General features: G+C 55.3%; 2 protein-coding genes, 1 long non-coding RNA gene and 1 other non-coding gene across 7 annotated transcripts in view; 2 read left to right on the forward strand and 2 right to left on the reverse strand.

Annotated features, from left to right (window-relative positions):
- Positions 1-1911: 1911 nt before the first annotated feature.
- On the reverse strand, positions 1912-3335 carry Gp1bb (glycoprotein Ib platelet subunit beta; the record flags this gene model as incomplete). Its single annotated transcript, XM_074060822.1, is given in 1 exon segment — positions 1912-3335. A coding segment is annotated over 1 exon segment (1125 nt), but the record flags the coding sequence as incomplete, so codon positions are not given.
- On the reverse strand, positions 3311-11595 carry Septin5 (septin 5). 3 transcript variants are annotated; one of them, XM_020160697.2, is made up of 12 exons: positions 11538-11595; positions 11372-11382; positions 7073-7169; positions 6886-6972; positions 6497-6620; positions 6256-6390; positions 6010-6127; positions 5796-5897; positions 4967-5063; positions 4748-4883; positions 4453-4555; positions 3311-4342 (listed from the first exon to the last, which is right to left on the reverse strand). In XM_020160697.2, exons 1-12 carry the CDS (start codon positions 11578-11580, stop codon positions 4286-4288), a joined length of 1110 nt encoding a protein of 369 aa, XP_020016286.1. In that variant the 5' UTR covers positions 11581-11595; the 3' UTR covers positions 3311-4285. The 3 variants fall into 3 exon arrangements, with proteins under 3 accessions (XP_020016286.1, XP_020016285.1, XP_073916603.1); XM_020160696.2 differs by lacking the exons at positions 11372-11382; positions 11538-11595 and adding an exon at positions 7797-8116; XM_074060502.1 differs by lacking the exons at positions 11372-11382; positions 11538-11595 and adding an exon at positions 7242-7447.
- Positions 11596-11744: 149 nt separating this feature from the next.
- The window catches only part of LOC141418808 (uncharacterized), a 54346-nt gene continuing 41073 nt past the window's right edge, over positions 11745-25017 (forward strand). For both annotated transcript variants that reach the window (XR_012443454.1, XR_012443455.1), the window contains exon 1: positions 11745-12343. This is a non-coding gene — a long non-coding RNA (uncharacterized lncRNA). The remainder of the gene's footprint in view (positions 12344-25017) is intronic.
- Positions 24786-24919, forward strand: LOC141419103 (small nucleolar RNA SNORA18). The gene has a single exon (XR_012443767.1). It is a non-coding gene; the product is annotated as a small nucleolar RNA SNORA18 (small nucleolar RNA).

A 25017-nucleotide genomic window follows, 5' to 3' on the forward strand; every position in this document is an offset into this window, starting at 1 on the left:
CTGCCCCAGTTACCAGAAAGCAGGAAGTTCTTACTTATGTCTGACCACACTGATTTCAGCCTTGCTTTCCCTCCAGAAGAGCCCCTTTCCTGCAGCTCCTGCCCTCCAAGGCCCCCAGGCCCACCCTTCCTCAAGACACTGGTCCTGGAGCAGTGGGCAGTGGGCAGTGGGCCTGGGCTCTTTCCCGTAGTTCTTGCTGGGGCTTAGCTCTTAGTCCAGGAGGACATCCTTTTCTTAGCTTAGAGTCACCTTGGACCCCCGGCCACTTTTTCCTAAGCCATGCATTTGTTCCCTAAAGACTCTCAATGAGGACCCCAGGGACCTGTCTCAGATCTGTTCCCAGCACAGCCACAGAGAGAGCTCTGGGGACCAGCAGGGCTACCCTCTCTGAATTTAGTTTCCTCCTCCTGCAACTAGTGGGGACACCCCCTCACCACACCGTGTTCCAGCTGAGTTTAGGGAGTTGTATGTGGACCTCGACTGTTACCTCTGACCTCTACCAGGGGTTCTGGGGTTGACAGGCCACCCCTGGGGATGATAAGGTAGGCAGTTCATTTGTACAAAGGGGGACACCATCCCCGATGTGTTGATAAGGCCGGATGGACAACCAGACCATCGGCTGCAGCCCACAATGGGCCGGATGCCCTGCACCTGCCCACAAAGGAGGGGATGGCTCTTGCCTCATGTCTGACCGGCAGCCTCAAGATAGCATCAGCCCTACCGGAGGGTCATCTGTCTTGTCCCACAAAGGCCAAGACAAAAGCTGTGTCAGCCACAGCCTCCCCAACCTGGTCAGTGGTGGAGGGGATAGGGAGGAGCCTTCCTGTGTCCGGACTTGAGGCTCTTCATTGAGGTCCTGAGAAAACAACAGCTTTCATTGTTTACAAGACCAGTCACATGTGAGCCATAGCAAGGACAGGAGAGGGATCTGTCCCAGGTACCTCCAGGCTGGCTCCAACAGGGAAGAAAATACCACCAGCATTTGAGCACTGTGCCCATTGGTAGCCACCTGTGCTGGGACCCCCAGGAAGGAATCAGAGGACCTGGCTTTACAGTGGAAGGCCATGGAATGGAGGGAGGTGTCAGTGAGATAGGGGAATTGCTGTAGAGGCAGGAGGTGAGTGATCAGTGAATGAAGGGCACCATGTGCTAGGTAGGAGGAACAGTGTGTGCAAAGCTTAGCAGGGAGGGAGGACAGGTGGGGGGCACCTGAAGCCTGGGGAAGCAGAGGCCATGGGGTGGTGGCGGGGACAGTGCTCAGGTAGGAGAAGTCTCAGCAGAAGGGGCTGGAACTGCTGCTGCAGGTTGGGGGTGGGGTGGGATGAGAAGGTGTGACTGCTGCTGTGGGTTGGAGAGGTGGGATGGGAAGAAGATGTGGAGGCACTCAGAGTGGAGGCACCCAACACCTCAAGAGACGCTGGTGTCCACTCAACTTCAGGGTCTGTTCATGGGTCCCGTCTCCCATAGTCCTAACACCTGGTACAACAAAGGCCACTCCTCACTCTGATGGCTGGGGGACCACAGACTCTACCCAACTGTCCTCACCATACAGAGTTGCTCCAACCTCAGTTTTCCAAGACTGCTCTGAAAGCTGACTATCATCCATCAGGGTCGCTGGTGGGAGACACCCAGCCCCTGAGCTGCCCTCAGCGTGTCCTCGTGGCCCCCTCACTGCAAACTCCCCCCAAGCATCCTCAGTCTGCCTGAGAGATGCGTTGGGGGCAAGTGCTGGGGGCAGCGACCTTTGGGATAGTGCGAGACAAAGGGTGTCATCCACTGATTCCTGTTTGTCCCGAACCAATTTGGCTAATTGTGAAGATATGATTGTGTCCCCTTGAACCGCCTCCCAGGGGTCTTTTCTGGGGCTTGGTAAGGGGAATTCCAGGTCGCACAGCGCAGAGACCAGCAAGATGAGGAGGAGAAAAGTTTATTCAGCACAGAGTTTGGGAGGGGGAGATTCTGAAGTGTTGAACTGCAGCACGGACCCTCCACCTCTCCACCTCCCTCAGCGAGGAGGGCGCAGGGTCGGCTCACTCCAGTAGTGCGTGCAGCAGCTCGGTCCCACGTGGATCTGGGCCTGCGGGGATTGGAGGGTCCAGAAGATTGGGCAGGGGCAGAGGCCGAGGCGGGTCCAGGTTAGGGTGAGGGTTCCTTGGGCAGGGTCCCGTGGAGTTTGCAGGCCTGTGTCGCTCAGGGCCAGTCCGTTCCTCTTAGGACGCGCCAGTTCCGGCGGGTTCTGTCACCAGCGGGGCAGTCAGCGATAACTGGTGTGCGGCGCGGGCGCGGGCGCGGGCGCGGGCGCGCAGGCTCCGCAGGCGACACAGCAGCAGCGCTAACAGCAGTGCGTGCAGCAACCCGAGGCTGAACAGCGCGAGCTGCGCCGCCAGCGCCCCCCAGCAGAGCCGGCCAGGGGAGCAGGCAGCGCGTAGCTCGTCCTCGGTCAAGTAGGGCAGCAGGCGGCCACGCAGCGCGGGGGGCGAGACGCAGCGCAGATCGCGATAGGGCGCGCGTTCGGGGCGGCCGGCCAGCCAGGCGCGCAGCGGCAGCAGGCGGCAGTCGCAGCGCCAGGGGTTGCCGCCCAGGTGCGCGGCGCGCAGCGCGGGCAGCGCATCCAGCAGCCCCGGCGGCAGTGCAGTCAGGTTGTTGCCTGTCAGCACCAGTTCGGTGGTGTCGGGCGGGAAGGTGGCCGGCAGCGAGGCCCACGTCAGCCCGCGGCGCCCGCAGTCCACGAGCGTCCCTGCGCAGCTACAGGGCGCGGGGCAGCCCGGGGCTGGGCGGCTGGGCGGTGCCAGCAGCAGGAGCAGTAGGCTCAGCGCCCCGCGCGGCCCTGGAAGAGAAGCGCTGCGATGAGTCTCGGGCGGCGGGCGGGACACCTGGGTGTCATCCCTGAGCCTCGGAGCGCTGGGCTCGGCTCTATCCGGCGCCGCAGGCCCGTGGCCCTCTTAGTCTGCAAGCCTCTCCACCCCGACCACCCTACACGATCACTGGATTTCCCTTGTAAGTCTGATCCAAATGACCAGAACGTCTCCCAACCTGGGGCTGCCCAAATGCAACAGCCCCGACCCCAGACTCACGGGAACCCATGGCGAGAAGGCGGTGGCCCGGCTTGTTCTGGAATGGGAGCCAACCCGCTCTTGCCAGGCCCCGAGCTCCCTGACCACAGCGCTGCCGCCGGCCAGAAATAACCAGGAGGCGGCGCGGAACAGCGCTTCAGCAAGAGATAGGGCGCTATCTCCAGGGCCCGCCGGCGGCCCAGGTTTCCGCTCCCACCCGCTCCCAGGGGCGCACGGAACACTCGGACACTCGCTGCGACGTTCACCAACATTGTTCTCCTGTCACCAGGACAGGACGCGGCATTCACAACTGAACAAAACGGAGCACGGGGTGTGTAGAGAGGACGCATGCGGGTGGAGAGATGGAGACCCAGGGCTCCTCCAAGGATCCCAGCGCGACAGTGCTGCTGGGGAGAGGGGACTTCGAGCGCTACGGGCGGGCGGGAAAGGCTGTCTAGGTACATGGGGTTGTGAGGGATGGCCCACCGCCCACTGCCTCTGGAGCCCCCGCAGGTTAGCCTAGACTGTGAGAAAGGGAACCTGGGCGGCCACAGGCGTTCCGGCCCCGCCCTCCTCCTCAGTAGGCTTCCCAACTGCTTCAGCTGTCCTACCCGGCCGCTCTGGTCCCGAGCAAGGGTGAGGGGATAAAGAAGGACCCGGCCCACCTCAGCAGAAAGTAGGATGTCAACATACGCTGGGTGGTCCACGGGAACCGGCAGAGGAGGGCTCCCAAGTCCGCTCTGCGGCACTGGGGAGGGGAAACAGACCCAGGATCCTGGTGATCCGTTCACCACCTCTGCCTTGGTTTACCCGCCTGCCTGCACAGTACCTGAAGTCTGGGTCCTGTGGCCTTCTGGTGTGTGGCGGGGATGGATGGGGTGGGGGGGAGGGGGAATCGTGAAAATTGTGCCCAACTTAGCTCTTGCTCCCCCAAGGCCAGAGGAGACCGGTTGAGGAGGAGCTGTCGTCCAGGCCCCTTGGAAGCAGATACAAATGACCTGGAAGGGGTGGATACTGACAATAAATTAGGGTCATCTAGGAACGGTGGCTCGGAGTCTCGGGTAGGTAACAGTCCCGTTAGGGCCACTCTGGGTTTAAGAGTTGGGTCCAGGCCCATCTGAGATCCAGGTGAATCCAGGGTGAAGTCCAGGCCAGTCTGGGATCCAGGGGTAGGAGGTGCCAGCCCGGAAACGGGTGGTCTATCCGTGGCGACATGGGGCTGGGACAGAGTGTCACTGGTCTTGCATTTGCTGCTTCATCTTCTGCAGCATCTCCTGCATGCGCCTTAGCTAGTGGATGGGGTGAGGTCGGGGTGAGAAATGAGGAGGCCCGGCCCCGCCCCACCCCACCACTGCCTGGAGTCACCCTTAATCCTGGCCCACCCTCTCCACCAACCAACCTCCTCATCCTTCATCCTGATGAGCTTCTCTGTCTCTGCATCTGGGGTGGGCAGCGGTAGGATGGGGATAGGACTCTCCATGCGATTGTCCTGGGTCAGTTTGCTGCGGAAGATAAGAGGGACAATCGCTGCTGGGGAGTTCAGAGTGGTGGGCGGCTGGGGGATGCCTGGCGACTTGGGGTTTGGGAGAAAGGTCAGGTCTAGGTGGGCGGGGCTTGCCCCCGGAGTGACGGGGGGGGGAGGCGGGGGGGGGGAGAGGTAAGGTGCGGTAGGAGTAGCGGAGGGGGCAGCCTACCTGGTCATCTGCTGGATGCAGTGCGCGCGGTAGTTCTCGTAGTGCACGTCACACGTCACGTCCTTGAGGTCGTGCATGTGCGTGCGGATGAGCATGTTGCGAAGCTTCACGAAATCGCAGTGCGCCTGGTTCTCCACTGTGGGGCAGGAGCGGCCAGTGGGTGGACGCCAGCCCGGGGGAACCTCCACCCCATCCCTGGTGCCCCAAGCCTCAACTCACCCTCCACGATCCCCCAGGGGTACAGTCGTCCCCGGACCCTCTGTCCCTTGGCTTCCACCACCGTGTTGCTGCCAATAACAGCGAAAGGCGCACTCTCCTGGGGGAGGGAGCAAAGAAAGGCTCAGCGCGGACAGGTTTAGAGGTTGAGAGCCATAGCCACCCATCCAGCATGGCCGTTATCCACCTCCCCTCAAAGAGAACGGGGCATCGCCCCTCTTCTGGCCTCACTGCTGTCCACTGAAGCCACTCAGCCTGTGTAACTCACACCCTTTGGGGGCCTCCTGCCAGGCTTTGCTCCACCAGGCTGTTTCACTCCAGATCTCTTCCCTCCCCACCAAAACCCGCTCCTAGTTTCTGCCCCTCAGTGGAGCCCAAGCCCCCTGGTGTGTGCCCCTGTACTGACCCAGAAGCCTCCTGCCCCTGGCTTGGATCTTGGTCATCCCCACTCTAGCTCCTGGGGCACCCAAAGCCACCACCCTCTAGAGTTCAGAATTCCGGAAGCCAGGGTATGCCACAGACCTGGGCCACTGGGCTGAGCCCTTCAGCTGGTGATTCCCAGAAAGCCTGTCAGGGTGACCCAGGCAAATGTTCTATGACTCACTAAGCACTTAGGTGAGGCCCAAAAGACCTGCCACAGGCCCGGCTGGGATATGGGTGACCTTGACCATTTAGCCCTAGATGAAGGGTGTTTAGGTCCTCTGTCTCAGAACCAGTGAATCCTGCCCTCAGGCTAAACCAGGATGCTAAGCCCTCTTTTGGGCACTAAGTAGCCTCCAGTTCTCTGCCGCTGGCCACCTCATGCCCTCACCTCACCAGGCTGCATGGTTACCTTCAGCTCCCGGTCCTGCTGCTTGAACTCCTCATCCTCGTCTGAGTCACACTCTGGAAACTGGTACACATGGATCCCAAACTTGTCAATTTCCTCCCGGATCTGCAGGGATAGGAAAAGGAAAGGGCTCAGATTTAGAGTTTGCCAGGTCTTCCCAATGATCTTAGCCTTAAAGTCATTGATTGGCCAGGCCCCTCTGTCACAGCAGGCTCACCCGCTCCTTCAGCTTCCGGATCTCACTGGGGACCAGGCAGTCAGCTTTGGCAATGAGGGGGACAATGTTCACCTTCTCGTGCAGAGCCTTCATGAAGCCCACATCCACGGGCCGCAGCCTGCAGAGGGCAGCCAGGGGTGGGGTAGGCCTGGTCAGGGGGCAGTGATGCTGTGACACACACAGCCAAGGGGATACACTCACTGCTTGTGGCTGAACCCCAAGCCCAGCCCCAGGAAAGTCACACACCCGTGCCCAAAGGGGGAGATGAAGTACAGGCAGCAGTGCACCCGGTTGTCTTGGATGTTCTTTCGGTTGAGACCGCTCTCATCACGGAAATACTGCTCAAACTGCTGGTCCACGTAGTCTGTGATGGGCTTCCAGCTGGGGATGGAGGGAGCACGAGGCCACTGCAAAAGCTGGCCGCTGACCAGGGGCAGGTTGGGGTTGCCTGGGGCAGGGTCCCATTCCCCAGCCAGGCCTTCCTCACCACTCAGAGTTGTTGACAGCATCCCCGAAGCCTGGGGTATCCACAATGGTGAGCTTCAACTTGACCCCCTTTTCCTCAATGTCCACTGTGTGCTTTAGTATTTCTACTGTCTGATTGATGCGTTCTGCAGAGAGAGGAGGGAGGCGTTCTTTGGAGGGGCATCTCCAGCCCTTGCCTCCAACCCCGGGCACCCAGGATCCTTGTCCTTATTCACCTTGGTGCCTTGTTACTAGCCACACTGCCTGACTGGGATCTATGCCACTCATTCTGGAACCTGAACAAATATCTGTTCCTCAAGAATAGTGGAGCTAGACTTAGAAGGGTGCCCTTGAGGTTCCATGGCAGGGTCCATGGTGGATCGGTGTTAGAACTGTGCAGAGGCCACTCACCCTCGGCACTGAGCAGCTTCCGGTCCTTGTACAGGTCAGTCAGGAAGAGGCTGTGGACAAGCGTGGACTTCCCCAGGCCTGACTCACCTGGTCACAGGTGAAGGACTGGGGTTAGGTCTAGGGTCCCTATGACTGAGTGGCTGGCCAGTGGCCTCAGACACTCCACCCAGCAGCCCGACCCACTCACCAGCCACCATGAGCGTGAAGTCAAAGCCCTTCTTCACCGATTTGCGGTGCACCTGGTTGGGCAGTGTGGCAAAGCCGACGTACTGCTTGTCAATGTCCTGGGGACAGGGGTAGGCAGGTCAGGGGCATACTGAGGTTCCTCTATGGCAGCCCAATGCCCTGTCCCCTACCTGACTCAGGAAGAGGAGACAACAGATGGCACAGTTCCAAGCTGGGACATTTCATTGGCAAAAATGGGATGAGGGTTTGTGGACAAAGGCCTGAAGGTGGGAGGGTAGCTGATGGGGTGGCAGGAAAATTCACCCTGCTCCAGACTCCTTGCTTGCAGTGACTCCAGACTGCAGGAGGTACCCCAGGGTGTCAGGTTCCAGCAAGCGGTATCCTCCCTTGGTTAAGAGGCACCAATACTGAGGACCCCCTCCCCCCAGACAACCTGAAGGTCCTCCACTGGCTGGAAAAGCTGAAGCCTCAATACTGGCCCCTCCCCAGTGTACCCAGGGTGGGAGGCTCATCTGGCCCAGATCCAGCCCTGGGGGCGGCGGCAGAGCAGGGGCTATTTATAGACAGCGGCGCCAAGCCTCCCCCGCCCCCAGCAGACCCTGGCCCTGTCAACCCCTGCCACGTCCGGGAGCCCGAGGGTCCTGGCCAGGCAAGCGTGCACACACTGACCCACATTCCACCCTCTCTCTCTGTGTCTGTTTCTCTCTCTCCACATACACACACACCTTGAGCCGCCTCTGGGCCTGGGTCCGTGGCGACAGCAGCTGTTCCACCAGGCGGTCCTGGGGTGCTGCCAGTGAGTCCATTGCGACGACCCTAAGGACCCTGCCAGCCGTGATCAGACTCCAGACCAGGTCAGGCCGACAGAGACCCAGTGTTCTTTGGCCAAGGACTTAGTAGAGCTCTTGCTTTTAAGCCTTCTCCTCGGCCTGCTTTTGCAGTTATGGGAACTGAAGCCCGGATAAGGGACGTCACCTACCCGGGGGGCCGCCGACCCCAGAGGCCGCTGGGGCCATCTCTTATCTCTGCGGGCCCTCTCGGAGCTGCGAGCTGCGGCGACGTCGCAGCCTGGGCAGGCCGAGTTCCCGCACCCGAACCAGAGGCGGGGCCTCGCAGGCGCTCGCGGCAGGGGGCGGTGGAGACCGCCCCGCCCGCCGTCGCCGGGAAACAGTCGCCTGGAAATTGGGCCGCGGGTGGAGCCACCGGAAAACTGCTGCGCAGGGCAGAGCCCAGTCGAGGCGCGGAGGCGGGCCGCTGCGCGTGGACCGGGAGTCCCGCCATGGCACCCGCGGCCTGGGTCCAGGCGTCTGGGCAGCGGGATTGGGGGCGGGGAGAGGCCAGGTCCGCACGCAGGCAGCGGGCGGGGGTGGGGTGGGGTGGTGTCTGTGGTCGCCGCGCGTCCCGCACCCCTGACGCGGCGCGGCTTCTGCCCGCCAGAGGGCGCTAGGGGACGCTCCGACCCACGCGCAACCTCTGGGCTCGCCTGCTTCACTCGGCCCCAGTTACCCACGGACACGCTCCTCCCCACTCCTTGGGGCTGACTTCCCCCGTGTGCGAGTGTGCACTGGGGATTCTTTCCTCGCCTAAACCACCTTCTTGATGAGTCCAGCGTGGAGCTACCCCATGCCTCTCTGCAGACGCTCAGGATGGGCAAAGGGAACGAGGGGGCGATGGCAGTCAGAGTCCACGAGGGGCCCTTCCGTCCAAACTTGGAAGCCCTGGCCAGCAGGCTGCTTGCAAACTCTTTGCCCACCACAGCCCCCTGATGGCCCCTGCCCTTGGCGGTGGGGTGGAGGTGAGAGAATGGAGTGGGGTCCCGCCCTCACTGGTCCACATGGACTCTCCCTTCCCTTCCGAGTTTTCCCCACCGCTCTGACCCCCAGGATTTGGCTTGGCGAATGTGGGATAGGAGAGTTCCGGCCAGCTAAGCCCTCACCCCTGTGTGGCCACCCCAGGAATAGCAGGGGTCTGCAGAGCTAGAAAAATCACCTGCTGTGGGCCACCAAAGCCTTCCTTATTCATTTGGGGACCTCACCAGAATCAGAAGAAATCTGCCTAGGGTGTTTGGGGGGTTGGGCAGGAGAGGGAGCCTGGAAAGGCTCCAAGATGACTGGATGGGTCCCTGGCCAGTGTGGGACAATAGGACTAGGAGACCAGGCAGCACACCCCCTTCTTGGCTGTGGAGGGGCTTCCACCCCCTGTCCAGGCCCTGGTCCTGCTGTGGGGCATGGAGTCTTGTGCACCTGGGGAGGAGGGTGGATCCACAGCTGGGAACAGGAGAGCCATTCATCCCAGGACAGGGGCAGCTGCAGGGCCCCCAGTTCTCCTGGACACCTCCCAGTCCTGGCTCCCAGAAAGCCTTCTCCCTGGCTCCAACCCACTATGGTCCTGACCTGCAGAAAGCCTCTGTGCTAAGTCCCACCCAACCTTCACTCCTGGATCCACCTCAGGCCAGCCCCCACCCAGACAGGCTGGCATCCCCTGGCCAGGGCATCTCCAGGAAGACAGACAGCTCTGTCCTGGGCCTCAGGCTAGGAGGAAGCCTCAACACTTCACACTCTGGGGTTAAATAGAGCTTGTTGGTCTCAGACTGCCTCAGTTTCCCCATTGGGAAGGCACAACCTCTAGGGAGGTCCAGGTCAGAAGAGCAAGAGTTCCACTCCCAGCTTCCAACCTCCCAGCCCCATCATCCAGTCAGGCCCAGTCAGGGCCTATGCAAGTCCCTGGGAGAGTCCCAAGGGAGGGATACCGCCACCCCCTTTATCCTGTCCCTGAGACACAACAAATATTCCTCAGGGTTTTCAGAGCCTATGACACAGCTGCACCCATCTCCAGTGTGTGAGACTCTCCCAAGCATTTCCATTCTTAGAATCACCGAGTCAGCTCTGGAAGCAGCAGCCAGAGCCAACAGAGCCCTCATTACTGCTGGAGGGGACACAGAGGGCTAACAGCACCCTCACTGCTCTCCCACCTCCTCTGGATAGGCCTAGGGTCAGTAATAACCCAGGGTCACAGTGAAGCTATTGTGTGATTCCAGCTTTCCTCAGACCCACAGGGCTCACCCCAAACACCTGGCCCCCTGGCCAGGTTCCCAGGCTCCCTCCCTCTGCCTTCACTGGTGCTGGGCCTGGGGGAGGGATCAGGATAAGACTGGCTTTCAGCTGACCTCAAAGGATGGGCAGACCCAGGCCTGAAGGAGTTCACATTTCAGCAGAAGGGATCCCTAATCCTGGCAGCAATGGGCAAGAGAACCTGGGTGGTGCTGAGCAGCAGGTATCCAAGTTTGGTGACTCAGAGTACCCTCAGGACAACCTTGGGGTACCCAAAGATCTAGGAGAAGCCACTCAGGCTGGTCTGATTGCCTCCAGCTGTTTCCCTCTTCCTTCAACAATAGGCTAGCCGTGTGGTGTGTGTGGTGTGTGTGTGTGGTGTGTGTATGTGTGTGTGTGTGTGTGTCCCCTCCCTGCATCTAAGGCTTTGTCTGACCTGCTGGGATGGGGAAGCAGCTCTCCACCCCAGTGAGCCCCTCCCAGTGAGACTCCTCCACCCTGTGCCTTCCAGGAGACAGCACTGGGCGTCCAGTGACTCTCCAAGTCATCCCACCTGCCAGTTGCTCCTGCCCTGCCCACTGCATCTGGCCTAGGACTCCAGGGTCCCACCCCTGCATCCATGCCATATGTGAACGCCCATCTCTAATGGTACCAGAATTGGGCCCCTCTTTCCCACTCCAAACATGGCTGAGCTGAAGCTACAGAAGCTACCTGTAGCCCCCAACCCATCTGGGTACCCACTCCCACTCCACTCAGATTTCACACCTGCTTTTAACCCCCAGCTGGCTGGGTTTTCTCAGGTGGGGGCTATGCCAGGCTTCTGCTAAAGCTTGAATTTCAGAGGCAAGGGACCAAAGTAACCCCTTTGGAAGGCCACAGCCTATCTGTGCTCATTGGGTTTGAGGACCGGTTCTGGGCACAGGGATGACTCAAACCAGGCCTAGGAGGACCCCCAGCACGTGGCCTACAGGCCAAGTAAGCAGAGATGCTGGCGCTGGCCCAGTGGAGAGGAGCACTGGGCCCATCTTCCCATCCTGGAGAGCAGCCCAGGACCCTCCTGAGAGGGGCGGGGGGCCTGGATTGGCGCCCCCTCTTCCCCTTGTCAGCCCTAGGCGCGGCGGCATTCCCTGGACAGACAATTGATGATCGGGACCAGGCTGGATGACGGCCGGCGGGGGCGGGGTCGCGCCTGAGCGCCAGCGGTATTGGTGCCACAATGGGTGACAGGCTGAACGACGGAACGCACGTACCTGCTTGTCCTCTGCGGGATCGGGATCGGGGTCGGGGTCGCGGTCGGGGTCGGGTCCGCGTCCGGGCCGGCGGGCGGGCGGGGGAGAGACGGAGAGATACGGTGAGAGGCGAGCGGGCGGCGGGGACAAAGGCGCGCGCGGGCACGCGGGCGGGAGCCGGGCTCACCTGGGGTCGCCAGCTTGCTCTTGTACCGCAGTCCTGTGCTCATGGTGGCCGCCGGCGGGGGGGACGTGCGGCGGCGGGCGCGCGGGCGGGGCGCGGCGACGAGCGGCGGAGGCCGAGGCCCGGCTGCGGGGTGACCCGCCCCTCCGCGCCGCCACCGCCCGCCCCGCCCGCGCGCCCGCCAGCCAATCGGCGCCCGCCGCGCCCACGCGCGACCCGGCGCGGCCAGTGGGGGCGGGGACTGAGGCGCCCCCCCAAAGGCCCCCGGCTCTAGAGGCCTCGGGCGACGCCCTCGCCTCCCGCGCGCAGGGCTGTGCCCCGGGTAAGCAGGGGAGTCCGGCGCTGCCCCGCCCTATGTGGCTGGCTGCTCCCATGTCCCTGTTCTCCCTGTCATCCAGCCGAGGCCTGGACTCTGCGATCCCTCCCCGCCCAGTCCATTCCTGGGCTTCTGATCATCCATCCGTGGGGCTATTCTGTAAAACCTGCGCCTGGGCTTTGTATGTAAGTGTCATGCCATCCTCTACACACTCAGCCTCACCCCATCAGTGGATGCCCCCTTCCCCCCATCATGATGGACTTGGAGGCGCTGGCCTGCGGAGCCCAGCTCCTGGTGGTGGTGGTCATTGGGCAAAAATCCATTGCCCCAGCTCTCCTCCTGCAGCCTGCTGAATGCTGGGCAGACCTGGGCACGCTGTAAAGCACATGCCAGCGGGTATTTGTCCAGCCTCTCTTGTCCTGGACCGCAAAATACCTGAAGCCTGCACTGCATCTCCTGTACTACAAACCCCCTGCTGTGGAGTGTGTTCTAGGTAGGTCTGCTGCCACTCTGGGGAGAAGGGTTGCAGGGGAAGAAGGGACAAGGTGAAGTTAAGGTCAGCGCCTGTGCCCCATTTATAAATGAAGAAGCTGAGGCCCCAGACCTTCAGTGAGTTGGTGAAGCTCATTGGCTCAGAGCATAAGTGGCTATGATCTTCCATGTAACTATTACATTTCCAGGTGCCCTTGGCCTCAAGAGAGTCCTCAGGTAGTGCCTCTGAGCCTTCTCCCTCAGAAACGGACTGTGGGATCTGTGATCACTATGTTCCCAGACTCGGGCCTTTTGGAAGTAAATGGCCTGCTGTGCCCAATCCAGGCAGTACCTTCCACAATCAGGAAATCCACCTCTGCCCCTCAGGTGCCCCTTAGTCCCTCTACTGGCCTGCGGGCTCTCTGGGCAGAGGCTGGTGTTGCCAGGACTCCTCTGTCTCAGATTCAGAGCACCCTGCACAGGGTTGTCTGCTCAGTAAGTGAAAAAGTGACAAAATCAGCATCTTTGATCCACAGTCCTTGCTCTGCCCCATTCTGTGGCCTATCCCCCTCTATCATGAACCTCCTGCAGGTCCAGAACTGTGACCAGCATGGGGATGCTGTACTGTCCCAGTCCCTCATTCAAAGCCTCAGCGCCAGATGTGTTCAGAACTCAGACTTTGGTGCTTGTTATACATGGTGTGATGCCTCTTTGGAACCTGGGACCAAACTTCATAATCACGTGAACACATTAATAAACCTAAGAATATTTTCATGAACTAAAATACATAATATCTATAATAAATGGACACATATCAGTTTAAGTTTGGCTCTACTACTGTGTTTTGTCACTGAGTTTAGGGAGTTTGCAATTCTGATGAAGAAATGTGCACAGTTGGAGGCGGGAGTAGCCAGGCAGGACTTCTGAGCAGTGGACTCACCAGTCTAAAGGGAAATCCTGTCTCTGAAGGCCTGAAGCTTTGAAAAATGGTTCAAACAGTCAGTGAAAAGTGAAGCTGGGACATTTAGCATGCACTGACTGGCATTACTGACCCTGTGCTGGTAGGGATAATGGTGGAAAGAAAGGAATCCTCCTTGGCACACAGATGGAAGGACAGCTCTAGGCAGCCCTGAGTCACGGAGGTTGAACTTGGCCTTGAGAGAGGCAGGACAAGGGCATAATTTGTATTAAGGGTGAGTGGTACATTTGTACAAGAATAATAGGTTTTAAAACAGTTCTGGGAGACAAAAAGGATGAGGCTTACCACATAAACGTCTTTTTTTTTTTTAACAGAGGTATGTGTGTTTCAAAGATTATGTATAGAAATGCAGTTAAGTGTTTAATGAAGAGCCTGTGTGGAGTCGGTGTCATAAGTAGGAGCAGGAGCCACTCCTTGGAAGGATGCAGTCAAGGGCATCCCTGGATTAGTACCTCATATGAAATGCCCAAGGCTTCCCCAACCTGGGGTCAGTTCACTTGTGCTGGGACTCTGGCCGCCTATGACTGTTAGCCCAGGGGATGGCCCTGAGTTCCTCTGCAGACAGATGGAGGCACCCTGTCTAGTTAGAAGCACCATGGTGTGGCAGCACCCGTGGCTCACAGGCAAGGTTTCCATAAGGGACATTTCTGAGGTCAGAAAAATGAGCCACAAAGGCATCATTGGTGAGCAGCATCACAGGACTCCCACTCTGCCCCGTGGGCAGTGTGAGTGAGGGTCACAAAAGTCTTCGACTACGGCCAAAGCAGCCAGGTGCTAAGAGCCCAAGCAAAAGCCTTGTAAGGCTTAGGGCCATTCAAAAATGCAACCCTTGGGTTGCATTGCAAAAATGCAAGCCCTCGGGGGCTCTGTCTGATGTCAAGGGGGTGGCAGGAGCAGCAGGCAGGGACCTGGACACATCACATTTACCTGTCAGGATGCAGTGGCTCAAAGGCAAGTTGCCTCCCCAGTGGGTGTTTGCTTTGTTTTCCCATCATGAGGAAGAAGTGCTGGCTGTAGTACACAGAGGAGTAAATAAACCACTCCTGTGTGAGTGTGTAGGGGGGGATGCTATTTTTTAATTCATAAGGAAAAGAAGTAAATGAGTGAAAAAATAAGCTACATCAGAAAAATCTGTTCAACCAACTTGAGCTACAAATAGCTTGACACTTTTCAGAAAAAAACCCAAACCCTCTTTTTGTTAAGAAATTCTCAAGAGGCTGTATTTAAATCATACTGTCTTCCTTCAGCACAGATGGTGGACTGAGCGGGGTTTTCTCTGGTGCCACAAGGCCAGTTAGGGGAAGGAAGGAACTTGTGTGGGGAGATGGTTCCAGTGCAAACCACAGTGACGGTGACGCAAGAACAAGGCTCCTGCCATCTGCACTTGGAAGGCAGGTGTCCGGGTTCAGAGGTGGGGCAGTTTGGTCCAGGTGATACACAGATTTCAGGTGGGGAAGGCTTACTGGTGACAAAACTCTAGAATGTTCCCTTCTTTGAGGCTGAGGATGAGAGCAGAGATTGAGCTGGGTGCATCAGGTTAGACCCCTGATATCCCCCCTGGGTCACTTGCCCAAGTCACTAACCAACTGAGACTAGAACCAGGACCATCAAGCCCAGGCCTCACTCTGGCAAAGAAGTGTGACTTAGCCTCAGTCCAGCCAGGTTGGGGGGACTGTCCAGATCAGAGCCTGAACTCATGTCCCTTCTGTCCCCCTGATTCTCAACCATCCTGATCAGGCCTGGAACTCGTGCTTTTGTCTACTTGTGGGTATTGTTCCCATGCAACTGTCATTGCTGCACCTGTCACCTTTATCCAGCCAGCCACGTGGGAAGATTTGAACCCACCTTGCATCACTTGGAAGCTCCAAATTAGGAACTGCCCACTATGGCTTCCTGCTTCTGTGCTCTGTGCTGGTGTGCCCTCTGCCTGTGCTGCCTTTCCCCAGTCCTGCAGACACTGGTGCTGTCGCCAGCTCCTCCTGTCCCACCTCACTGCATGCCTCTTTGTGCAGGGCACAGCCTGTACAAAGACCAGCTCCCTGGCCCAGCTGACCCCTGTCAGGCTGCCAGCACTCAACTCCATCCGGCACCCAGGAAAAGTCAGTAGCATCAGTTCGTCCTAGGTGTGTGTGTTGGGGAGTGGAGTGAGAATACAGATGCCTTGAGCCCAGTGTCACAGGGTGAGTGGGAGAACCAGCCAAAAGAGCCAGGTTCTGGGGAGGAAGTGGCTGCAGACTGCAGGTTCTGAATCTGAAACCTCCTCTCTTGGCCTGCAGAGAGCTGATCCCTATGCCTTTCCCAGCAGGGGGGCATGCATGGGGATCCAGGACCTCTGGGGTGATCTCCCTGCTTCCAAAGGCAATGGCTGTCTCCAGCCATAAGGGGAGATACATGCAGAGTAAGGGGGTATTTGAGAATATTTTTCTTGATTGCCTTGTTAGAAAAAAATGTCACTACACAATCAAGTCTTCATCCAAAGACAGGCCGATTAATAGGGCACAGAATCCCCAGTAGCTGCCCCTGCCAAGAGGGTGCTGCCTGGTCCCGCTTAAAGCTGCCTGTGTATTGTAGGGATGGACAGTACAGAGTTCCAAGGGGGCTGAGCCCCGATCCACACCGAGTCCCTGATTCACTGGGCAGCTGGAGCAAGTGCCACAAAGGGCTCCTGTACTCCAAGGCAGGGAGCCAGCTGGGGTCCCAGAGTGGCCAGGGTCTCTGTTGAGGGTGGAGTGGGCCTCCAGCCACATCTGACAAGCTGCAGAGTCCTCCATGGGATTCTGGGGCAGTGTCTGGGAGAGGAGGCAGAAAGGGCTGGGATGATGAGTACAGGTAACTCTGTAAGGAATTGCTGCCTGACACTGAGCCCAGGGTGGGGGTGGGGGATCTTTGCCAGGATGCTGCCTGTGGGGTACGTGCACAGTGCCGGATAAGATACCCCTCCAAGGTGTCCTGGCACCTTTGAGGCTCTCTGTCCTCGCTGCACTTTTGTGGTTTTACAAAAAGCCAAAGGTGGAAGAACAGAAGATGAATGAGGAGATAGGAAGTGGCGCCAACATCAAGATTCTTCCAGAGGCACTGAGGCATTTAAAAAATCCCACGGGAACAGGCGCTTGCGAAAGGCCCAGTGCGGGGGCCAACGTACCCGTGACCTAGATCTAAAGACAGCCAGCAGGCGACAGAGCAGAGCTCGCCCCACCCCTCCACCAATCCGCCTCTCTCTGTACTGGGGTTCCTAGGCCTAACTCAAGTTCTCATTGCATCTCTCCTCCTGGACTTGTCTGATGAGTGTCAGGCCAGGGACAGACCTGGAAATCCCTCTGGAATAAACAGGACATGGAAGGGCTCAGGCCACTACCACCTTGGTCACAAGGTCCAAATCCTGCAGTGGCGCTGGCATCTTTGCAGCAGGCACAGGCCCCGGCCCGTCCTGGTACTCCACCCCATGCACACTGGAGGCAGGGCCCTGGCACCACCCAGGGAGGGTGCATTGGGTCAGTGACCCTGTGAGCCCGTGCACTCACGGCACTCCCCAGGCTCCCACGGGGAAGACAGCCACCAGAGCCCTCAGAGCAGGTGTCCATCCCCCAGTTTCTAAGGTCTTAAGTGACTGGCATGGACTTGGGGGTCTTGGCTCAGTCCCCACCATTGCCTTCCCCATAACCTGCCTTTAGCTGAACGGTCAGGGATGCCTTGCCTATGGAGTACAGCGATTTGCAGAGCTCTACATTGTAAAGACAGCAGAGGCCAAGTGGAATGTTTGGGTTGGGGGGGACAAGGGACAGCCATCCCCACATTCCCTGGTCAAGGTCACTGGCAGAGTGGGACTGGCCTGGGGGAGACCTCCTGCTTCTACTGCCAGGGTGCAATGGGGGCTCTGCTGCTTCCGTTCTTGCTCTTGGTTGGACCTCATTTCTCATCATGCATTTGCTGCACACCCACCAGGCACCGGATCCATGTATGAGTTGGGTGGGAGACAGATACCCATGCTGTACACCAAACACCTTCCACAGTGACACCGGACATCTAAGTTTGATGGCCAGCCAGGGCCAATTCCCATTCATGCCTGTGGTCTTCAGCTTTCATGGCCTAGCTGCCCCACCATGTTTCAAAGGTCATCTTTGAAGGGTCCCCTCTAGGTGAAGGAGCAGCAGGAAATGGAGCCTCTTGGGACAGGGCCACTTCAGCAGGAAAAGAGGGGTCCCTGGACCTCAGAACGGCTTAGAACAGCACACAGAAGACCTGGGGCGTAGCCACCAACCTGGCCAGCGTCCTCCTAGGGATGACTCAGTGGGCTTAGACCTGAGAAGCAAAGAGGCAGTTGGAAATCAGACCTGGGGAGACCCAAGTGAGACCAAGTAGGAAAAGGGAAACCACTGGGGCTTGTCCTTTCTTTGGAGATTTTGCAAAAGGACTTTCTCTTGTAGCCTCAGCTGTTCACAGTCACCCACTGCTGCTGGCTTCTTCTGGGGTGGGACTGCCCCACACTTTTATCTGCTGGGATTTCCTAGGAAGCTATGGGCTGCAGGTGGAGAGCACAGGCTGGGCAGAACTTGTGCCTCCTGCTTGCACAGCTGCCATATCTCCTATGGTACAGATAAGAGGGTGCCCGGTACATCGGAAGTGGCGGCCAAGATCCTCCTTTCTTGGGTGTCACATTGGGGAATCAACACTCCACAGGCTCCCATGGCCAGGAGAGAGAAGCTGCACCACTAGGAGTGGCACAGAGAGTCACAGGACTGCCTTCTGTGGCCCTGGGCTGTCATGGCCACCAGGCACCCAGGACTGATGACAGCATCATTAGGGCATCCTTAGGCTGGTTTCCCAGCTTCTGGGCCACCAGGAGTAGGGCCAGCATGTAATTATCTAGGTTTGGGGGTCATTGCCAAGACAGCCTGGAAGGCTCTGCCAGACTTCCTGCCCATGGTATTGGCCCATGACTCTCAGACATCCTGACAGACACGGACCTCTGAGCTCTCAGAGGCCTCTGCCCTGCACCAGTGCCTGGTCCTCCCTCAGTGTGGGGCAGAGGTTCAGCTGAATCTCCCCATCTGTTCCTCCAGGGAACATCTTGGCTGTACCTGTGTACCTGCTCCTTTTTTTTTTTTTTTGAGACAGGATCTCACTATGTAGCCCAAACTGGCCTGAAACTCACAATCCTCCTGCTTCAGCCTCCTGAGGGATTATAGGCATGCACCACCATGGCTGTCTGTGTACCTGCACTTTGGAAGTGAGAGAGAGACTAACAGAGCATCTGATTTAAAACTGAGCAAACCAGCCAGGTATGGGTGGGGCACATTTCTAATCCCTGCCTCGTGGGAGGCATAGATAGCAGGATTGCAGTCTGCAGCTGGCCCCAGGCCAAAATGTAATACCCTATCAGGAAAAAAAAAAAGTGGGAGGGTGGCATGGCTCAGGCAGTAGCCTTGCACCTGCCTAGCAAGCTTGAGGCCCTGAGTTCAAACCCCAGTACTGCCAAAAAAAAGACAAACAACTTGAACTGACATGTCTCCAAAGAGGAGCTGGCCAGAGATGGGGGTGAGGATTTCTGAGACCCCCCTTCTTCCAAAATTGCCAAACCTGCCCCTTCTGAATTGCTTCTGTCAGGCCTCTCTTCATCCAGCCTGGGTCCTGGGCCATCTTCAAAGACTCTTCTGGTGCCACACTGACTGCACAGTCCCTTGCCTCCATCGTTTCTGCCCCGTTTAACCTCTGGTACCTTGTTATGGTGGGCTCAGCACATTAAAACAGGGTGTCTTAGTCTGTCTAGGCTGCTATAACAACATACTTTAGGTTGGGTGGCTTACAACAGACATTTGTTGCTCACAGTTCTGGAGGCTGGAAGTTCGAGATCAAGACACTAACAGATTTTGTGTCTGGTGAGGGTCTACTTTCCTAGAGATGGTGGTCTTCTTTCTGTACTTTTCTGTGGAGGGGTCAAGGAATCTTTCTCAGGCCTCTTTTTTAAGGGCACTGCTATGGTTTGGATGAGGCTTGTCCCTGAAGAGTCCATTGTGTTGGAAGGTTGTTTTCTGGGTGGCAGCAATGGGAGGTGGCGGGACTTTTAAGAGGTGAGGGCTCGTGGGAGGTTCTTGGGTCCTTAGAGGCCCATGTTCAGATGGGATGGATATAATATTCTTGAGTCCTTGAGCTAATTCTCAGGACAGGGTTGTTATAAAATCTGGAGTCTGACCCCAACCAACTCTCTCTCTCTCTCTCTCTCTCTCTCTCTCTCTCTCGGCTTCCTGTTCAAGATGTGATCACTTGCTCCTGCCCACACTCTTGCCATTGTCATATGCCATGATGTAACACAGCTCTCACCAGACCTGAGCAGATGTAGGCACCATACCCTCGAACCTCCAATACTGTGAGCTAAATAAACCTCTTTTCTTTATTAGTGGCCTGCCTCGAGTATTTCGTTGTAGTGCTGAAAAGCTGACTGATACAGACACTGTGATGAGAAAATAAGCCGCCTGCTTTCCCTCTGCTCTCATAGCACAATCAACACAGAACACTGCTGTGACTCTCTAAGTTTTAGGGATTTCTTTCCACCAGAAAGCAAGCAATTGGTTTTGCAGCAGACACCAGATTCTGACATCATTTACTTGAACTAGCATCAGATCCCACAGAAGCCCTAAGGCTCAGTCCCAAGACCACCTTCCTACAAGACACATGCCAGCTCTGAGTCTCAGGATTTTTTTTCCCTGTCTTTCTGACCAAGTGGCTACAACTGGAAGATCCCACAAACTCCTCCTTGCATTCAATTAATTTGCTGGAGGGGTTCGCAAAACTCGGAGAGAGATGACTGTCTACCAGCTTATCCTAGAGGACATTACACAGATAACAGATGAAGAGAAACTGGCATGGAGCATCCATGGCCTCTCTAGTGTCACCTTCTAGGAGGGTGTTCTGCTATTAGGACTCTGCCTTTTGGGGTTTTTTGGAAACCTCATTGCATATCTAAAGCTAAAATAGACTGGGTGAGGAGAACCAGAATGGTGCTCACTTCAGCATTCTTCTGCGCTTTTGGGTAGCATGTCTTCCCCTACGGTATGGGGCAGGACCCCTCTAGAATGCGGGGCTTCAAGGGAAGAAATTCTAACTTCTATGAACTGCCCTAGGGACAGAGTTACAAGCAAGGAACTATGGAGAAAAGCCAAAATTCAGCCAGGAGCTTATGGCTCATGTTTGTAATCCTAACTACGTGTTAGGCTGAGAGTTGGAAGATTGAGGTTCAAGAACAGCCTGGGCAAATAGTTCATGAGACCCCCCCCCATCTCCAAAATAACTAGAGCAAAATGGACTAGAGATAAGGCTCGAGTGATAGAATACCTGCTTTGCAAGTCTGAGGCCCTGAGTTCAAACCACAGTCCCACCAAAAAAGAAAACCAAAATTACATATCACAGAACCACAGGCTTTGATCCTTTTCACCAGGGCCCCATGCTTATTACCTCCTCACACTCTTGCCTGGGGAGGATTTTAATATCTGCATTTGGGGAGCCACAACCTTCTGAAAATCATCTAAGTTCTGCATCCATTCAGAGCTGCTTCCGAATAAGTCATGAAGAAGACTGGGTCTTTACCCTGTCACTCCTACAGTGATGAGAGCTCCACTGAGGACAAATGGAAGAAAACACATGGGTGGCCTCTGTGTCTGGGTGAAAAGTGGACTGCTTGGATCCCAGCACTTAGGGAGGTTCCTTGGAACCAGGGGTTGTCCTCTTGTGGACAGACACTGTGTCATCCCTGCTCAAGTCCCTGTCCCAATGGCCAGGCCTTGGGCTTGGTCGGGCGTCATCTGCTAACTGTTCCATGCAAGGAGTTCTCTGTTAGTGTTCATCCTTCTCCTTGTCACTTCTTGGTCTCTCTCCTTCCTCATGTGTGAGCTGTTCTTAGCTTCACTTAACTTTGTGGTGTGGGGCGTAGTATCTTGGAGGACGAGAAGGGTCCTCGGCCACCATCTTGGCCAAGTCCTGCAGTGATAAGTGAGACTAGCCCAGATGCCATGGGATGCTCAGTGCTGGAGTTCAGACTTTCTCTGGCCACACTAGTCACCTCTTCCCCTCTCATCCAGCATGCTGGCCCTGCCTGGGATAGCATCAACCCCACTGGCATATTTGTCTAGGCAAGAAGAGGCAAATTCTAACAGGTGTATAGAAATTCCAGGCACAAGGAAAGTCATGGCAGGCCTCCATACGATCTCCAGAAAACAAAAAAGATGCACAAGCCCAATGGCTAGCAGCTGAGCCTACCATCTGTAGCCAGAAGCTCTGCCAGGCAGTGTCCTGCCCAGAACTTCTGCCTGGCTCCATCTCTGTCTCTGTAGCAGATGCCATCCTTCGTGTCAGCTGGCTCTGGACTTGACCCTGGGACTTCATGGCTATCACAATGCCACACATTTTGAAAATTCGCCTGGTTCATGTGTTCTTCGTAAATGAGATATTCCTTGTTGTTATTTGAAGGATTGTATACCAAAGAGGAAAGGTAACCAAAAGGAAAACAAAAGGCCCACAGGTGCAAGCACTGAGGGCGTTATAAACCATCGGTTCCATTCCCCAGATCCCCTAAAGAGACCAGCAAGGGTCAGCAATGTAAAATTGCAGCACTGCACTGGATGGTGAGAAAGGTTGCACATGGCCCAAACCATGAGTTTAGGGCTTGGCACCATGCACAGGCATGGACCCTCCACCTTCCTCCCCACCCCAACCCCTTGGGACAGCCACCAGGTCTGAAAGTGTCCAGGTCATTCCACCTGAGGAGGCTTTGGTATACATGCTAAGGGAAGGGGCTCAGAGCCTCTTGTGTCATGTGCTTAGCTGCAGACCTCAGCTCAGTCCCTCAGCTATAACTTGGGATGCCAGCAAATCCTGGACTCTTGGGTACAGTAGGGTCCAAAAGGGGTAAGTGTTGCTGTGCTTAGAGCTGGCGGAATGGCTCAAGAGGTAAGAGAGCCTGCCTAGCAAGTATGAGGTCCTGAGTTCAAACCCCAGTACTGTCCCCCAAAAAGAGTTTCTGTTCTTAGGAAAGTGCCACACAGAGAAAAGGTTCTGTCAACTTTAGTCTTCACTGGGATCTTTGAAAACTTGTCACAAAACCTCTAGTATATTATATGATCTGTTATTTATCTATATTCAGATGCACGTGTCTAGTTATCTGTTTATTATCTGTCCAATATGGTGCTGCAGACTGTGAAATACAGGACTGTGAGCACTTTGAAAGAGGGAGACAGTTGGTGGCAAATAACTTTAATATTATGTGTTGTTTCACCAATCCAAAGGGTGAGGATTTAACTCTGCAACTCCTTGTCTCTACCACACTCAGTCTAACTTCTGGTGTGGCCTGCCTTCTGGTAGAATTGCATGATACTTTGATTAAGCCATCATCCGGGTTTATGTAATATTAAAACTCACCCTTAGCTGGGCACCAAGTGGCTCATGCTTGTAATCCTAGCTACTTGGGAAGAGTAAAGTTCGAGGCCAGCCCAGGCAAATAGTTCACAAGACCCCCCATCTCCAAAATAAGCAGAGCAAAATGGACCGGAGGTGTGGCTCAAGTGGTAGAGCGCCTGCTTTGCAAGCGTGAAGTGCTGAGTTCAAACTCCAGTCCCACCAGTAAAAGAAATTAAATCTGAACTTTGAGATGGAGTTGTAAGAAATACTAGAAAGAGAGTCCATGTATCATTCACCAAGTTTTCTCCAATGGTGCCATTTTGAGAACTGTAATATAACCTCATGATACCACAACCCAGAAAATGTCTTTGATGCAGGTGAGATGGAGAAAAGATGTCATAAGCACAAAGACCTAGCCCTTGTGGCTTATAGCTATGTCCACTTCCCTCAGCTCTGTCCTCAATCACTGGCAATTTCCATTTCTATAATTTTGCCATTTTGTGAATGTTACACGAGTGGAGCCATCCAGCATGCAACCTTGTGGGATTGGCTTCTTTTCACTCAACATACTTCTCAGGCGATTCATGGAGGTTGCTGGGTATGTGCCCATAGTTCCTTTTATTACTGGGTGACCAGACTTTGTTTAACCCTTCACCCATTAAAAGACATCAGGGTCATTTCCAGTTGCTAGCTATTACAGACAAAGCTGCTACTTATATTCATATACAGGTCTTTTTTCTTTGGTGCTGGTGATGGAACCCAGGGCCGTGAGTACCTAAAGAATGTGCTCTACCACTGAGCTGCATCCCAGCCTCATGCACAGATCTTTGTGTGAATACAAAACTATTTCTCTGGGATAAATATCCAGGATTGCAATTGCTGGATCATATGATAGTTGCGTGTTTAGGTTTTTAGGAAAGTGTCAAACTGTTTTCTAGAGTGGCTGTCTATACCTCCATTCTGAGTTAATTTTTGCAGTAGATGTGAGATTTTTATTTTGGTTTGCCTATGGAGTCCAACTGCTTTAGCACAATTTGTTGTGTCTTTCCTTTGTTGTGTATTAATTCATTTCTGTTATTATAACAAAATACCTGAGGCTGGATACTTTATAAAGAAAAGAGGTTTACATAGCTGACAGTTTTGGAGGATGAGAATCCAAGATCAGGTGGCTCCATGGATTTGACCATTGGTGAGGACCTCATGGCAGACGAAGAGTGTGTGTATAAAAGGGAGATCAGGCAAGCCAGGAAGCCAGGTACAGGGAGGAGTGAGGCCCACTCTTTTATAACAACCTCTCCCCAGAAATAACCAGGGTCCATGAGAACCACATCAATTCTTTCTGCGGGCAGCACCCTCAATAACCTAACTACTTCTCACAGTAGCCCCAGCTCTTAAAGATCCCACGATCTCTTAACATCACCACACTGGGGACCAAGCTTCCAACACACGAAACCGTGGGGGCACACATTCAAACCGTGACAAACGACTTTTAAACTTTTGTTAAAAACCACCTGGGCATGTTCCCATAGTTCGATTTCTGGGTTTTTTGTTCTGATTCATTGACTTGTGTGTCCCTCTGATGATGCCCTTCTAATTATTATAATTATGAATCGGTCTTGAGATCGGAGAGGCTGTTTGTTCAAGAGTACAAGATTGGTGGGCATCAGTGGTTCATGTCTGCAGTCCTAGCTACTTGGGAGGCTGAGACAGGAGGACTGTGGTTTGAGGCCAGCCCGGGCATCGTTCTGGAGACCTCATCTCCAAAATAACTAAAGTGAAATGGGCTGAAGGTGCGGCTCAAGCAGTGGAGCACCTCCTTTGCAAGTGCAAAGTCCTGAGTTCAAATCCCAGTCATGTATGTATGATCAACATACAAAAAACAATTGCATTTTTATCAGCTAGCCACGAACACATGGAACCCAAAATTTAAAATACAGTGTTATTTACAATCTCTCGAAACGTGAAACACTTAGCTATAAATCTAATAGAATTTGTATGCTGAGAATAATAAAGTGCAGATGAACATTGCTAAGTGCCAATTATCCTCCAGCTGAATACATCTCTATCAAAATCCTAGCTACCAAAATATAAAAATCCCATTGAGGTCTATCCCGATGGGGCTTCTGTACTATAGCCACACATCGTTGGAAACGCCTCATACAGTAATTGTGTGGTTTTGCTTTACTCAAAGGGCCATTTCTTAGGTCTGTGGGAAGTAACTACAAGACAGTTACAAAGTTTGAAAGAACTGCTAATATATATACATATATATGTTGTTTACCTTAGGTATTGGCAGAAATCCACATATCCTTAGTGTGTAATAGGAATGA

The sequence above is a fragment of the Castor canadensis genome, chromosome 18, assembly GCF_047511655.1.
Source record: "Castor canadensis chromosome 18, mCasCan1.hap1v2, whole genome shotgun sequence".
NCBI lineage: Eukaryota > Metazoa > Chordata > Mammalia > Rodentia > Castoridae > Castor > Castor canadensis.

Bases quoted from the DNA above. Each gene is read 5' to 3' on its own strand.
- Septin5 (XM_020160696.2), bottom strand. From the start codon at position 7,877: ATGGACTCACTGGCAGCACCCCAGGACCGCCTGGTGGAACAGCTGCTG. The intron at 6,128-6,255 runs GTGTGTGACTTT...TGCCCTCTGCAG, and splicing joins ATCTCCCCCTTTGGGCACGG to GCTGCGGCCCGTGGATGTGG. The intron at 5,064-5,795 runs GTAACCATGCAG...TCCCTCCCCCAG, and splicing joins AGCAGGACCGGGAGCTGAAG to GAGAGTGCGCCTTTCGCTGT.